The sequence below is a fragment of the Gobius niger genome (genome assembly GCF_951799975.1).
Source record: "Gobius niger genome assembly, chromosome: 18".
Classification (NCBI taxonomy): Eukaryota; Metazoa; Chordata; class Actinopteri; order Gobiiformes; family Gobiidae; genus Gobius; species Gobius niger.
The window spans coordinates 9,811,732-9,826,354 of NC_136869.1; the positions used below are offsets into that span (position 1 = coordinate 9,811,732).

General features: G+C 41.8%; 1 protein-coding gene across 3 annotated transcripts in view; it reads left to right on the plus strand.

Annotated features, from left to right (window-relative positions):
• The window catches only part of cnksr2a (connector enhancer of kinase suppressor of Ras 2a), a gene marked incomplete at its 3' end in the record, with an annotated part of 107,643 nt that overhangs the window by 19,779 nt on the left and 73,241 nt on the right, over positions 1-14,623 (plus strand). For all 3 annotated transcript variants that reach the window (XM_079576564.1, XM_079576566.1, XM_079576565.1), the window contains exons 2-3: positions 2,542-2,705; positions 4,383-4,585. In XM_079576564.1, the coding sequence (XP_079432690.1) occupies positions 2,542-2,705; positions 4,383-4,585 (367 nt within the window). The remainder of the gene's footprint in view (positions 1-2,541; positions 2,706-4,382; positions 4,586-14,623) is intronic.

Here is a 14,623-nt window from a genome sequence, read left to right on the forward strand (position 1 = left end):
TTGACTATACTTGTGTTGCACGTCATCAGCCTAATACCATCACTGCCAAAGTCAATCTTTTTTTCATTCTTCTATTCAAATAATGCAGCATCTTAGACACCGCTCGCTCACTGGACGGCGTTTTACAGCCCCAAAAAGCTTTTCTGTCGCCTTTATGATTGTTGAGGCCTTAGTCATGCTTTTACATCCCAACTGCAGTATGTCATTTCACCAGTAGGAGTGCTGTGGTACCATAACACAACACAAAATCTACCTGTAAAATGTGATCCCACCTGCTCCACACCTTGTTTGTTCGCAGCTTAAATCGAAGTCATTTCATAATTTGTTCTTGCTTGTTATATTGCTGTTGATATATATATATATATATATATATATATATATATATATATATATATATTTGTCTTAAAGCCTTTCAATCACGCATTTTCATTTTGAACATGACTAGCCTGCTTTGTTGTTAGCTTAGTTCACTTTCACCCCCACAATTTCTTCAGGTAACATCCTCACGTATAGAAAAGTCTGTTATGTAATGTCTTATGCTGCTTCATTAATGTACAGTCTATAGGTTGAGCTATTCTTGGAGCGTGTTATGATCCCACACAGTGAACGGCTACATGGAGAAAATGTATGGAAATCGTTCAAAATGTATAAAGTCAGAGATTGTGCATATTAATAATTCACATGGGTCTCTAAGGTGCATTGCGGTAGTGCCTTAACGGCCCTTAACCCTGACGCAGCGGAAAGTTAACATATCTGTGCAAAAGTGGAAGCCAGTGCAGTATAGAAACTTCAATTGTTTCCTAAAGAAAGAAAAAGGAGCCGTCCCGGTAGACACTGACAGAGGAGTGAGGAGAGCGTGGCGTGGAAAGCTGATAAGTGCTTCTCTGGACTAAGGGCCAAAAGCTGCGGTTTTAACAAGGGATATTCTGTCATTGATCCTGGATTTAAAGTGTCCGGGCTTGAGAGGGGCAGAAAGACACGCCGGGCTGGCCCTGCATTAAACTCTCCTCTACAGGGGCCAGTAAAAAGGATGCAGGGCTTAGACTTTGTCGTCCACCGTTATGAAAAAAACAGAGGAATTGCAAGTTTCAAAGTAGACTTGGGCACTTAGACGTCTCATGTTAAAGTGTTGAGCCTTTAAACATGTTAAAACATTGTCCCCAGAAGAATCTGTAACGTCAGAGCTTCAAATGAAAATAGTAGTTTGTTCAATGACAAAAACACAAGAAAAATCTAATCTCTAAGCCACCACACTCAATTCCCTCACTGTTTTAAGGTTTACCATTACAAATCCACTTGCATTGCACTTTGGTTTTAGGCTCGATACATTTCAAACTGTTTATTAAATCTGCACATTTTTGATGAGACCAACACGAGACTGTAAGAGATGTTTTAATGAGGCCATAGTTTTGGGGGCAGGAAGGCTATTAGAGACAAGAATAGGAACGCCAAATCATCTTCCTACAATTTCACTGTCAACAGTCGTTCTCCTGTGCCTCTGCACCGCTGCAGATGAACAAAATCAATTTCCTTTTATTGCGGTCATGATCTTATTTCTCTGCCAATTTGCCTCTGCTTCACATCAGCAACATCGGTGACCCATGCGCTGTGTGTTTTTGTGCTTTGCAGATTTGGGCGAGCGTCATCTGGGGCAACCGCATGATTACGATAATATAGTGGTGTGGCAAAAGTTGAAATTTGTTATGAGTTGAACTAGAGGTCGGCAATATATCGTCTACAGGATAATGCGGAATTGCTGTTCGGAACTTATGAAACTTCACAATATCGAATTTATCTCCAAAGTCAAGATATGTGGGAAAAAATATAGTAAAAAAAAGAAAAAGAAACAGGGGAAAATCTGGAAAAATTGGGAAAAAATGTAGAAAAAATAGGAGAAATAGAGTGTTTTTTCTGCCCTTGTGTCTGATTAGGACAATTATCTTTTTGAGCGACATAGCAATGTTGATTTATATGTTTATTTCTGATGCAGAAATATTGCTTCATCATCATTATTGAGTTAGTCCCAAAGGATGTTGAAATATAATATTTTGTCATTATCGCTCAAGCCCTAAGTTGAACATTTATATACAATACATGCTTTGAATGTATTGAATTTGAAGCAAGAAAGAAGCTAACACTTACATTGTGATTGGCTTTATTGTGCTGTGTCAATAGAAATAAGAGATGATGCTTTTATGGGTGTTCAACTTAATAATGCACCTACAAACCTAAGAGTTTTGTATTGAATAGAAGACAAATGTTTAAACAGAAATGAGTACTTAAATGGTATCTTTGTGTTTTCAAACTGAGTCACTACTGGGTGCACGGTGGTACAGTAGCTTGCTGGATGTCAACTTGGTGGGAGTCTCAGTTGGGCTTTCCAGGTGCAATAAAAGTCATGAGGATGCACAAGAAATGTAAATCTGCGCAGCAATACCAAGGTTTAATGAATGTTCGGCTCACTGATATTCCCAGCACAAATGAATTATACTGAAACAGTCGTCCTGATCATTATTATCCTGTTATGGTGTGTGTTTCCAGGTCTGGACGACTGTCTGCAGCAGTACGTGGGGGTGTTTGAGAGGGGAGGGGTGAGCGGAGACAGGCTGCTGCGGATCAGCCACGCCGAGCTGGAGGAACTGGGGGTGTCCCGGATCGGACACCAAGAACTCATCCTGGAGGCCGTGGACCTGCTGTGTGCTCTGGTGAGGAGGAGTCTGTTTAACATTGTAGAGCACACGTTTGCAAAGAGTTCTCGGCTCAATTTGGGCATTTTATTCATGTCTACTCAAACATAAACCATCCTCTGCCTTTGTCTTTATTCAGTTAATGCAAGGTTAGAGTTTTAAAGTGGTAGTAGTTTGGAACAGATTATGCTTACATCTTCCACCTAATGATGGGTGTCTTTTGGCTCTGATGTCTTCAAACTTTGTTGCATTGGGTGCTCAAAAGAAAAAGTAATAAAAGAGTGAAGTTAAAGCAGAACTAAGTAACTCAACATGCTACGCCACTGCAGGTGTCGTGGCATGTTGCATATTTTCTTACTCATTAATTGTCCGTTGAGTAAATACTACACTGACAGAAAAGACAAAGGTAGAGAAGGATGTTGTACATTGTGCCAGAAGTCAATGACACAATGGAGATAATTTTTTTAAAATTCAAACTTGGCTGTAAATACTGCTAAACTGGCGCTAACCCGCAGTTAGCTTTGCCTGTTAGCCTGTTAGCCTCTTCTTCGCAATTCTATCAGTGTGTATTGCGCCTCCGACCCGGAGGCAGGGAAGTTGCAAGGGTGGTTTTCTGGCCAGAGACACCAGGGGGAGATGAAAGACCCCCCAATCATCCCATTAACACTTGTATTACCCCCAGAGGGACTACGGAAAGGAGTTATTAAGTTAAACAAGTTACTTAGTTCTGCTTTAATTTAACTGAAGCACAATACAGTTTTTATAATGTGTTTTTGTAGTATAAGCTTTATTCATGTCTCACTGAACAATTGTTTTGATTTTTCGACTATAAGTCACCTGTAATCTCTTATATTCTGCTGAATTTTGGGCCGTAAATATTCTGCAGGCTTATAGGACAGTCTTCTGCACATAAGTTGGTCTACTTTTACTAAAATCCATGTGACTGTCCCATTCCCATTTGCCTTTAATTGACACTTCAAGTTTTAAAGCAGATAAATCATCTGGTGTAGCATCATGAGGTTATTCTACGGGCTGTGGACTCTGTTCATTGTTACATTGTGGACATTCATTAACCTTGTTTACAGCAATAGGGATGAATTATGCAGCTCAGAACCAAAGACGACAAACATAAATTGCTGCCGTCACTCTCCCTATGCCAACACGACTAATTTATAGAGATAAAAGCTGCTATAAATCCTCGTACACACTCCTGAATGATTAAATATGTGGTGTCTATAGTCATAATTAATGAATCTCTGACTCTTTAAGAAATTACAGCACACACAAGTGGGCTTCTGATTACCAGATTTGTGGCCATGTTGCCTTTGCTCTGCCCAATCCCGTCAGACCTTGGAAGCCAAGCAGGGAAGGGCCTGGCAGGACTTGGATGGGAGAGGGCAGCTGTGGCTACAATAGTAGCTTACCACCACCAAGTATGGAGTGTACGAATAGTGCAATGCAAAGCGTCTTTGAGTGTCCAGAAAAGCACTATATAAAACCAATGCACTATTATTATTATGATTACCAGGATAAATATTTAGCTTTTTGGAAGAATAGGCTTGTTGTCAAAAGCTGTCAAACATATGGAAATACGTGACTGGTTTATAAATGGAAACCGCCAACCGACTTTACACAACCGAGTAATGTAAATGACGAATAAGTTATTAAAGTATAAATTTTGTTATTTTTATGCAGAACTCAGGGTTGGAGACCGAAAGCGTGAGGACTCTGGCTCACAAACTCGGAGCTTCAGCCAAAAACCTGCAGAACTTCATTTCGGGACGGCGCCGCAGCAGCCAATCAGAGAGCAGGACGTCCCGGAGGCTGCCCAATGACCTGCTCACATCTGTGGTGGACCTCATCACCGCCGCCAAGAGTCTCCTCGCCTGGCTCGACCGGTAAGGCTCTCTCACCGCTTAACAAGAAGCTCCTGGACAAAGGCGAGCTTCATTATTGTTTTCAACTCATTGTAACTCTCACGTGGGGCAGTTAAACAGATAAATGCAAGGTGGAGATTATCCTAGGTTTGCATTTCTCTTGGGCATGTGCGGGTTTCCTCTGGGCCTGACGACTTCAACCCAAAACATGGACACTGTGGGTCATTCTCTCGCTAGTTAATCCTGACCATGAGGTGTTTCTGTTGGAGTGGACTCTTTCTATGCAGCAGACAAAACTATTCATTTGCATGGACTTTAAGCAAACCCAAATAACTGATTGCTAGCATAACGCATATAACATTTCTTGAACTATATGTATTTTGTCAAATGGACACCTTTAACTTTTCAACAGTTGGGGCTAGAATTCATGTGCTGCTTCCCACTTGAAGTCCCAAATACTGCGAGAATTCAGCTTGCAGGCAAGGTTATTCCACTTGGCTAGAATCATGAATACATCTGAAATTGTCCCTTTTGTCTTTGATAACAGAAACTACTGTAAAGCCCTTAATAAATCCTCTTTAAGAGGCGCAGCAGCATTTGCATTTTAAACATCCTTTGTGCCTCCTCTGTGTGGTTTCCAATCTTCTTTCCACAAACCTCCCAATCCTCTCATGGTGGAGTCAGTCCCCCCTCTCCCCCCCAGACCAAAAACAACATGCATTTATTTTGGATAAAATAAATTGGTGTGTTTTCTGCACCTGTGCTCCTTTTCCAATCTGTTTGGATGTTTTACTTTTTAATTTGCCCAAGCCTTGTTGTTTATGGCCTGACTCTCTGACCAGACAAAGCTCCTGGGGGGCCCATGCAATCGTATGGTCGTGTCTGGTCATGTCTCATAGCGACTGGACTAACGTTGGAATCGTGTAATCTGGACGGCATAAAGACACGACGAAACCTCAGTCTCACTTTTTTGGGTTCATTTTGTCAGACACTAGGGTTAGAGATGTTGAAAATCTTTTACCTTTATATGTTTCAGCCACCACCTGCAGGCCGTCATCAGAAGTATCACCGGCGTGTGATGACTTGTCACTTATCAGCTGTTTTTTTACTTCCGAGGCGTGACCAGTCTGACGGTCCCAACAGGTCCGACAGACTGGTCACGCCCCCTGCCAGCCGGTGGATTCAGGGCGACAGGGGGCGTAATCACTGGAGGAGGGTGTCCCAGGTGTGGGACAGGAGAAACGCTCCTTCGTCACGATTGATGGTGTCGGTGCTCCGTTTCCTAATTTCTATGGCTTCTTTTATCCAGCGCTTGAATTTGTTGGTTTCAGATCCAATGACCCGAGCCTCGTCCCAGTCCATGATGTGAATGTTTCTTTTGCAGTGGTCCGAAATAGCCGATTTTAAATTCTCCTGTTCTGTCTTTTATTTTTTGTTCGTGTGAGTCGTCCCCTTGTTTCTTTTTCACATTCGGTTTGATGTTCCTTTTTTTCTTATGTGGAAAGGCCGTCCTGTTTCGCCTATGTATGATTTATTGCATGATTTGCATGGAATCTCGTAAAGTGCGTTGCATTTTTCCCCCTGTGGCATTGTAACATGTAAAGGTACAAGATTTTCAACATCTCTAACCCTAGTGTCTGACAAAATGAACCCAAAAAGTGATACTTTAACACAACTACACACAATGAACGAAGTTTAAACCTCAGTCGCCCGATTTTGGACGCACAGGAGAAGCGGAAGTGATTCTCGCGTCCCAAAAGTGGACAGAAGGCAGCGGTCCATGACAAAGCGGAATACACTCAGAAAAACACTGTAGCTCCTCCCTTTTAATCTCTCTGTCATAACAACTCATTTAATGGCCACAGCTATCACACTAGCGAAGAAAGTTGTGTTGTGCCAGTACAATCACCAAAATCCCACATCTGCAAAGGCGGGAGATTGATGCTCCCCTCCCAGCTATCTCTTATATTCAGCGTTGTCATGTTTTGAAGAATGTCTATTCTGAAGCAATAATGTCAGACTTCTTATCTCGCTGTGTTTCATTGTCTTCAACCGCTCTCTCTCGCTCTTCCTCTCCCCTCTCCCTCGCCGTTACCTCACCCCCCTTATTTCTTTCCGACAGTGTCTCTCCATTTATTCGCGACACAATCTTAGCGCACACAACGCCAAGGCCTCTGACATCAGTTCTCGAAATGTCACACACCCACGTCCGCTCCGAGGGCCGCGTAGACGAGGATAAATGCATCGCGACGTGTCAACAAAGCGAGCACAGGACGCGCCATAGGAACTCCCACGCACCGAGGCAGCAGCCGCTCATAGGCACGCATACACACCTGGCCCGACACGGTCTGCACAACTGCACACGATTATGGGCACACAAAGTCGCCCACGCGCTCCGGAGCAACTGTAAATGGCAAAATGACAAAAAGAAAGCCGGAGACGCAGCACAGCACATTTGCTAATACAGAGACACATGTTCAGGCTGCTTGCATTAATGTTTAAATTAAGCATAAGGATGAAATGTATACAGCCAAACAGAATGTACAGTAGTTATTCCGTCACATAATCCAGTTTGTTATTATGTTGTGCAGTTTTTTCTCTTAACTGCACAGAAATATCTTGTCACTACGAAAAAGCTCAGTAATTGTGAGGGACCATGCATTGTACATTGTCTGGATGTTTTTTTTTACTGTTACTGAGAAACAAACAAAGTTTTCTAGCAATTGACAGTCTGCATATAGGATCTTGGACCATGACATAACTTTGGGGTGTCCTAGTTCTATTAAAGTTACCATGCTATTTCTATCCCAATATCATGCTGATAATGGGAAGTGCTGCTATGAGTATTTTGTGGACAGTGCACATATTAAGAACAGGAATGTACACCTCAACGTTTGAAGGATTGGTTGGACAAAGGATGGGCATTAGTTTAACTTTCCTTGAGTAAGACACCCTTCCCACCTTACTCATTTGTGTGAATGTGTTTGTGGTCTGGATGGATACATAGGCACAGAATGACAGCCACAGATGAATTAGGCTCCCTTCAGGGCGACCACAGCTACAGAGGTTGCTCATAACAGCAATGAACGTGTATAACAAGGGCCCAAAGTGCGGCCCTTGGAGCAACTTTTGGTGGCCCACAGACTTCTTGTTGAATTGGCACACATTGCCAGAGATGGTACTTTTTACAACAAGTTTCATAATTCTGTAAATTTGAAACCTCAAAAACTAACATTTTATTGTGGGAAAGAGCTGGCTTTAAGGATCCAAGTCGGGGCGGCACGGTAGCGCAGCAGTTAGCGCTCGTGCTTCACGGCCTTTCTGTGTGGAGTTTGCATGTTCTCCCCGTGTCTGTGTAGGCTTCCTCCAGGTACTCTGTTTTCCCCTACCACTACAAATATGTACAATAGGCCAGGATGAATAAGTGTGTATAAGGGTATGCATGGGGAACAACAGATGGAAAATAACCCAAAGCTTTAATCAATCCAGTGTGGCTTGTTCATTAATAACAGGCACTGTCCCGACCAAATAAACAAACAAACTAAACTAAACTAATGGTGTGGAGAACCAGGTGAAATTTAGACACTCTTGGTCTAAATCATGCTGTACATAGTAATCTTATATTGTCTTCTGTGAGAAGGAGGCTGAAATGTGTAAACACATTCTATTTCGCTTTTCCACCTACATTAGGCACTCAAAGCGTGTTACATCAAGGAACCAGTCACCCATTCACTTTCTCTCATGCATACACCAATTTCAGTCACTGGAGGCAAGGTGGGTGAAGTGTCTTGCCCAAGGACACAACGGCAGTGTGCACGGGATTCGAACCGCCGAACTTCCAGTCACAAGACGACCCGCTCCATCTGCCAAATTTGTGAACAAAAATTGCCTTTGTAGAAAAGTCACCACCTGTAATGGCTTGTTGGGGTATTAAGGCCCAGAATAGCACCTGAGGAACCTTCACGTCTTCAACTCAGAAACCCCAGGACTGATGATTACTTGAGTATCTTTTATACAAGAATTTCTATTGTATAAGATATAGATAGAAGCTTTTACTGTCTTAAGCCCGCCTGTAGTAGCTGGGACATCGTAGGAAGATGAATTAGAGCAGTCAAAAAACTGAGAGTGTTTCGAATTGTTTCCGTCACGATTTCGAACGTCCACAACTGACGACAAGACAGACTGAAATTCAATATATTTTCTCCATCACTCTGGCAGCCTCATCCTTTTATCTCACGTCTCATTAGGATCAAAACGAGACAGTTGCACATTTTATCCCATGATCAAAAACACAATACTGGAGAGAGAAAAGATTCCACAGATGGCGCTAAGGCCTTCACAACGCAATCTTCTTAAAGGATTTGAAACAGCGAAACATTAGCGCAAATCATCTTCCAAAATGAGCTTCCATTTTTCTTTCCTTTTTTGCACTTTTCCCTTTGGATCTTTTGAGGTAGATTAAATGAAATAGTAGCTTGACCTCGTCTGCGTATAATTTTCCACCCAAATGGCATGAGACATTTGTAGCCTTTTCAAGTCGAAAGTAAGAGCAAGGGAGATTAAAGGCCAAGCGCTGACTCCCCCCCCCTGTATTTTAAATATGCATATGCTGCTCTTGTGCAATGATGGAAATGCCCCGGCTCCATTTGTAATTCATTGGACATTTTGCTTCCTCATTATTTGCACATTATAAAGCCACTTTCCCTTGAATTAATACCAACATGAAGAGCGCCGTTTATCTGTCATGTGTTTGGCCAAGAGCTGCTTGGAAACCCGAGGCTATAACTTTGTTTAAACACTTTAGCTGGAGATGGTGCCTTAAAATGCATTTCAAAAAATCCACGGGACTTTGAATTATTCACAAGCCTTGAAGCTGTACGGAGCTGCTTAAAGATCTAAAGTTCATAATGACTAAGCGCTTTGCATAAGAACATGATACGTTTCCAGAACAGCTTTGTAAACACATTCATTAGTCTCCAGTGGAATTCATCGTCCATCACACATTTATTCTTTTCATCCATTTTCTTGTGCTTATTGTCAAAAACACTTGTAGCTGAGGCTTTTATGGCGTCGATTTATCTATGGGATATCTATCAATCTATGTATCTAGAAGAGCAGACACATTGGGCTTTCTTTCCTGTTAATTTGCTTGTGACAGAAATGGCCAGAGAATCCAATCTAGAACCTTCTTGCGATGAAGTGAACGCACAAACCGCTGCTGGATTTATGCCCAAGTCCACCCACTTTTAAATATTATGACTTATTGCTAATCTATCAGCTAGTATTGATCTCATGCTACGCTCATTACCTCTGCCAAAAGTCTGATCAAGGACTGAAATATGTCTCTGTTGCGGGATTTTCAAATGGTTGGTCAAAAATCATGTTCATTAATAGAGATCGAACACAGATTCAGGGGCGGATCTAGAGGGGTGGCACAGCAGCGGCCACCCCTAGTAAAGGTCTTGCCACCCCAGCTGCCACCCCATTGATGTCAGGCAGGTTTTGTCCTTGTCTGGAACTGTCTAAATCCTAGTGTAGTCATCAACCTGGCACTTTATAAATGCCTTGTTTCAAGGACTAGTTGCAATCCAGATCTTCAAAGCCTGATTCATTTAATAGTTTTTTTTGGTCTGTATTAAAGGGACTATACGGAGTTTGAAAATGTTAAAATTAAGTATTTTCCTCCCCCTACATGTTTCAACAATGTCCTAATGTGTAGAATGAGCTGTTCACCACAACTGCCTCTAAAATCCTGCACTGTCACTCAAAAAGGTGTTAATTTGGGTCCGAAGTGCCATCATGCACGAGCTTAATATAGAAGGTGCAGTTACACGTATGACCTGAGGTGGCAGTAGTGAGTATAAAATGGCTAACTTGCATCTAGCCCCTTTAATGTGATGTGATTTTAAAAATGTCTTGCGATCAAGCAAAACTCGCGTACCCCCTTATAAACATTCGACATTGTAAAATGTGTTGCCACCCCAGACATGATCCCTGACCCTGCTTGCCACCCCTTGATGTTTTTTCTAGATCCGCCCCTGCACAGATTTGCAGTTTATTGATGTTGGATCTTGGTTAGCAGTACCTAGCCGAAGCATTAGCCTATTGCCGATATTCCTACGGGTCAAAACATATTGTTGAAAGCCTTTTGAACAATCCGCCAATCACCCAATTTCTGTGCATGATACCCACATCTATAAAACCTTTGTCACGGTGACCTTTTTCCCCACAGCGTTCTCGTCTCCGCGGGTTCAGTGTCAGTGAAGTCAGAGGAAACTAAAGCCTGACTGTGGCAGAGACAGAGATGAGAGAATTCACAATAAAAAGCTGCTCTGAGCTCAGGGTTATGGAGGTGGCGCCGCTCAATGAAAGTAGATTTTCTTCCAGTGGAGAAAGATCACACGTTTTTTGCAGACTCACTCCTTCAATGTATTCAGCCTATAGCCCCATACTGTACACGACAACAATAACATTATGGCATAAAACTCTAGAGGCACAATACATGCACATCCAGTTTATCTCAATGTGTCAGTAGAATTGGAAAATGGATGTTGACGGTTTGATTCCCCGGATGGCGCCTTTCTGTGCTGTTTGTCTGTGTAGGTTTTCCTTCAGGTGCTCTAGTTTACACGATCACCGCAAATAGATACAGACCCTTCTGGGAGTTGAGCACCTGTGACAGATTGTTTGAACAAAGTGCATTTGTTAACTGACCTCAGAGCTCTGTTCCTTTTCCACCTAAAATTTTACTTTGGGTTAGTATTCTCTCTTTAAAACTTACACCTAGAAGCAAAAAAAGTCAATCTTGACATGGTCTTTTATTATTGTACTGATAAAATGATTCCCCATGAATTTGTCTGCAAAATTGTAACTTCCACTTGTTATACAATGAATATGGAGCAGGAGGAAGATGAAAAATGTTTCCCAATCTATAAAGCAAAATTATCATCTGGTCAATGATCTTTTCATCTTTTCACATTTTCGACATGTACAGAAGGCGTGGATTGCTCGCTGTTGAACCTTTCTCTCTGAGTTGTCTGTGGACAGGAAGGATCTGAATGATCGGCTCTCAGACTGTGTTGCTGCAGGTTGTATTAAATATAGCGCACAGCCTCGATACTCCGACCCAAATCACACAGAAATATCCCACACCGGAGGCTGGGCCCGATTCAGATCTGGGTCTGTGGTACAGGAGAGAGGAGTGACGTCTGCTCATGAGTCAATGTAATTCAATGGGGAACTTTGCAAGGTAAAAACTTTGGTTTGATGCAAGGATTCTTAAATCGACCTTTTTCAGCTTATACTGTAATGTTGTTCCCTTGTCAGAAACATACCCGGAGTAGTATATGGTTCAAAACTATTAACTTTTAACCTCTTAACCCCCGCCTTAACCAAGCACATTTCCTCCAGTTTGCCATTACCCAAATCTAAAAGCTTCTTGAAAAAAGTGTCAAAATAGCGATGAAAACGAGACATGAATGAGGATGAAAATGCAACAAAAAATTATGAAAATGTGACAAAAATGTGTGATGAAAACGCAACAAAAGAGTGTCAAAAATGAGATGAAAAAGTGACAAAAAAGCCACAAAAAAGCAAAAAAAGTAAAAAAGCAATGAAAATGTGGCAAAAATATGATGAAAAAGGCAATGGAATTTTTTTTTTAAATGACCGCAGCATGAGAAAAAGATCAATTTAGCTCAGTTTTGTAGGTCTTAGCTTTCAAATGAGGCATTACACTATAGCTCGGTTAAGCTGGGAGATAGGAGGTTAAAGCCCAAAAACTCGTTCTCAGAGTGTATTCATCATGACGCCATTGATTTACCAGCACGCCGTTAGCCGAGAGAGAAGGCTTGTTTCATGTAATTCTCAAAACTGACTGCAGAGGGAGCTCCGGCCAATTTGAAAACCTGTGTTGCCATTTTGATGACTTTTGACTATCCCGGAGATACACTTCCTTTACTTTATTCATTGCTATGGAAACGGTTCTCGTCTCACATCAGCTCAACCATGCTTGTAATGCGTAAATAAGGTCTTATAGATACAAACACTTTCACATTTAGTCTTCCTCTATGCAATCATTAGCGCCACATTAGCTGCGGCATGTTCCTTATCAGCAGCACCTTGTTCACTGCTGAATAGTCTATTATCCCACGCGACGCCAGGGCTCTCATTTATAAACATTACTCCTCTGAAACAGGCTTACAGAGAGCGCTCGCGCTGGGAGAATGGGTTTTTAAGGGCTCATTGACAGCTGAATGTCCTCACTGTCTGCAGCAGAATCCATCGCGCTTAAAGATCGCAGATCGGTGGTGATTCGGTGGTGGCAAATTGAATGTTAAAAAATGTAAAAGACAAGCCAATATGTCTTTCTAAACAACATGGTGAGATTTCCTACTGAGGTGTTGGGATTTTTAAATAAGTGTTAGATCAGTGCAGTCCAAAAATGGTCTCCTGTATAGGTGCTTGCTTCACCAGTATGTGTCTTCCTAAGAAAATCACACATATTCATCCACAATTGTACATGCCTAATTTAAAGTTTGCTTGCTTATCAAAAATCCAACACAAGCCCCCTCTCGCTGCCTGCTCCCAAACCCAGGCTGTCCCACTTCCCTGGTCCAGTTTGCAGCTCCTCCTCCTCCTTCGGGACAGTGATCCAGCTCTACAAAGCCTCACTTAAATAAAACAGACGTCAAACTCTGCCCCAGTGGCCCGTTAACTGCCCTCAACCTTCAAGTGTGCGGAAATGTGCTCAATATGTCATTTTATTAGAGACAAATCTCCAACATTGAATGAAGGAGGATCATCAAGTGCAGTTTGTCTCTAATGTGGATTTGGTTGGAAATGAAAGTGGTCTATATAATATGCAATCAATATCAAGATTTAGAGCCTGTTTTACTTGATTGTGACTTACTGATTTGTGCCATTGTGATTTAATGGCTGTCTATAGCTCCACTGCAATCTAAGTGGTGATATTTTAAGTTCATAGCTAGAGTCCAATTTAATGCTATTGAGCAGTCACTCTGGACAAATGCATAATACAGCTATGCTACATTACCATGTATTATAGCATGAAGTTAGGACTTGTTCTGGGTTAGACCTGGTTTGGACTGGGTTCAGCCCTATGTTCCCTAGTTGAGACTGATGAGTTACCTACAGTATATTCCTCTGTTCATATACATCGGAGAAACTATAGGGGTAGGCAAGTTTGTGTCACGGAGGGCCGATTTTCATCATTGCCAAAACACCAAGGGCCAAACCTCACCATTGTAGCTTCAAGTTAAGAACCCTTTTCTGCAAATGCCAATGTTTTGCATCAGTCGTTCTAAAGTGGTCCGGCTCCGAGACCCGCCATTACCTTAATGACAAGCTGCGACCCAAATAAAACTGTAATTTGTCAGATAGCGTATAAAATATTGTATTTTCCACTCATGTTTTTAATGAACAAGCCGTAGATTTGCTTTTAAGACTGAAATTATGATCAAAACCCATATTAATTTTAACAAACTCCAGTGTGTTTCCGTGTAGTTTCAGATGGAAAATATTGGAAAAAAAGTTCCCTACTGGCACACGACCCACGTTTGAGTCCCGACCCACCAGTTGAGAATCACTGTTTTACATTATATATGACCAAGTGGGATGTTCTGCTAGGACATTTAAAAAATACACGAGAAGAAGACACTATTTCTCGCATTTGATCCCTTATTTACATAATAATATTTCTCAAAATCATACTGGGGGGCCTGAGGGACCAAAAGTGGGGTCCAAAAGTCTGAAACCCATGGACATACACAGTCATTTCCAACGTATTTTGATCTTTCTCTCCCTGTTGGGTCAAATGTAGAGGACTGATGTTGTTGCACAGTTGTATAATGACAATAAAGTCATATAATCACAGCTCTAAAGTTCTTGGATTTGTCATACAAAGTCGACATTTCTGTGAATAATTGGGCTATAATTAATATGATTTACATGGAAAACTGCTCTGACAGCTTGCGTCACTCTTGGGAACCCTCAATAAGCCATTCAATTTCACTGGAATACCACAGACCTGGCAACCCG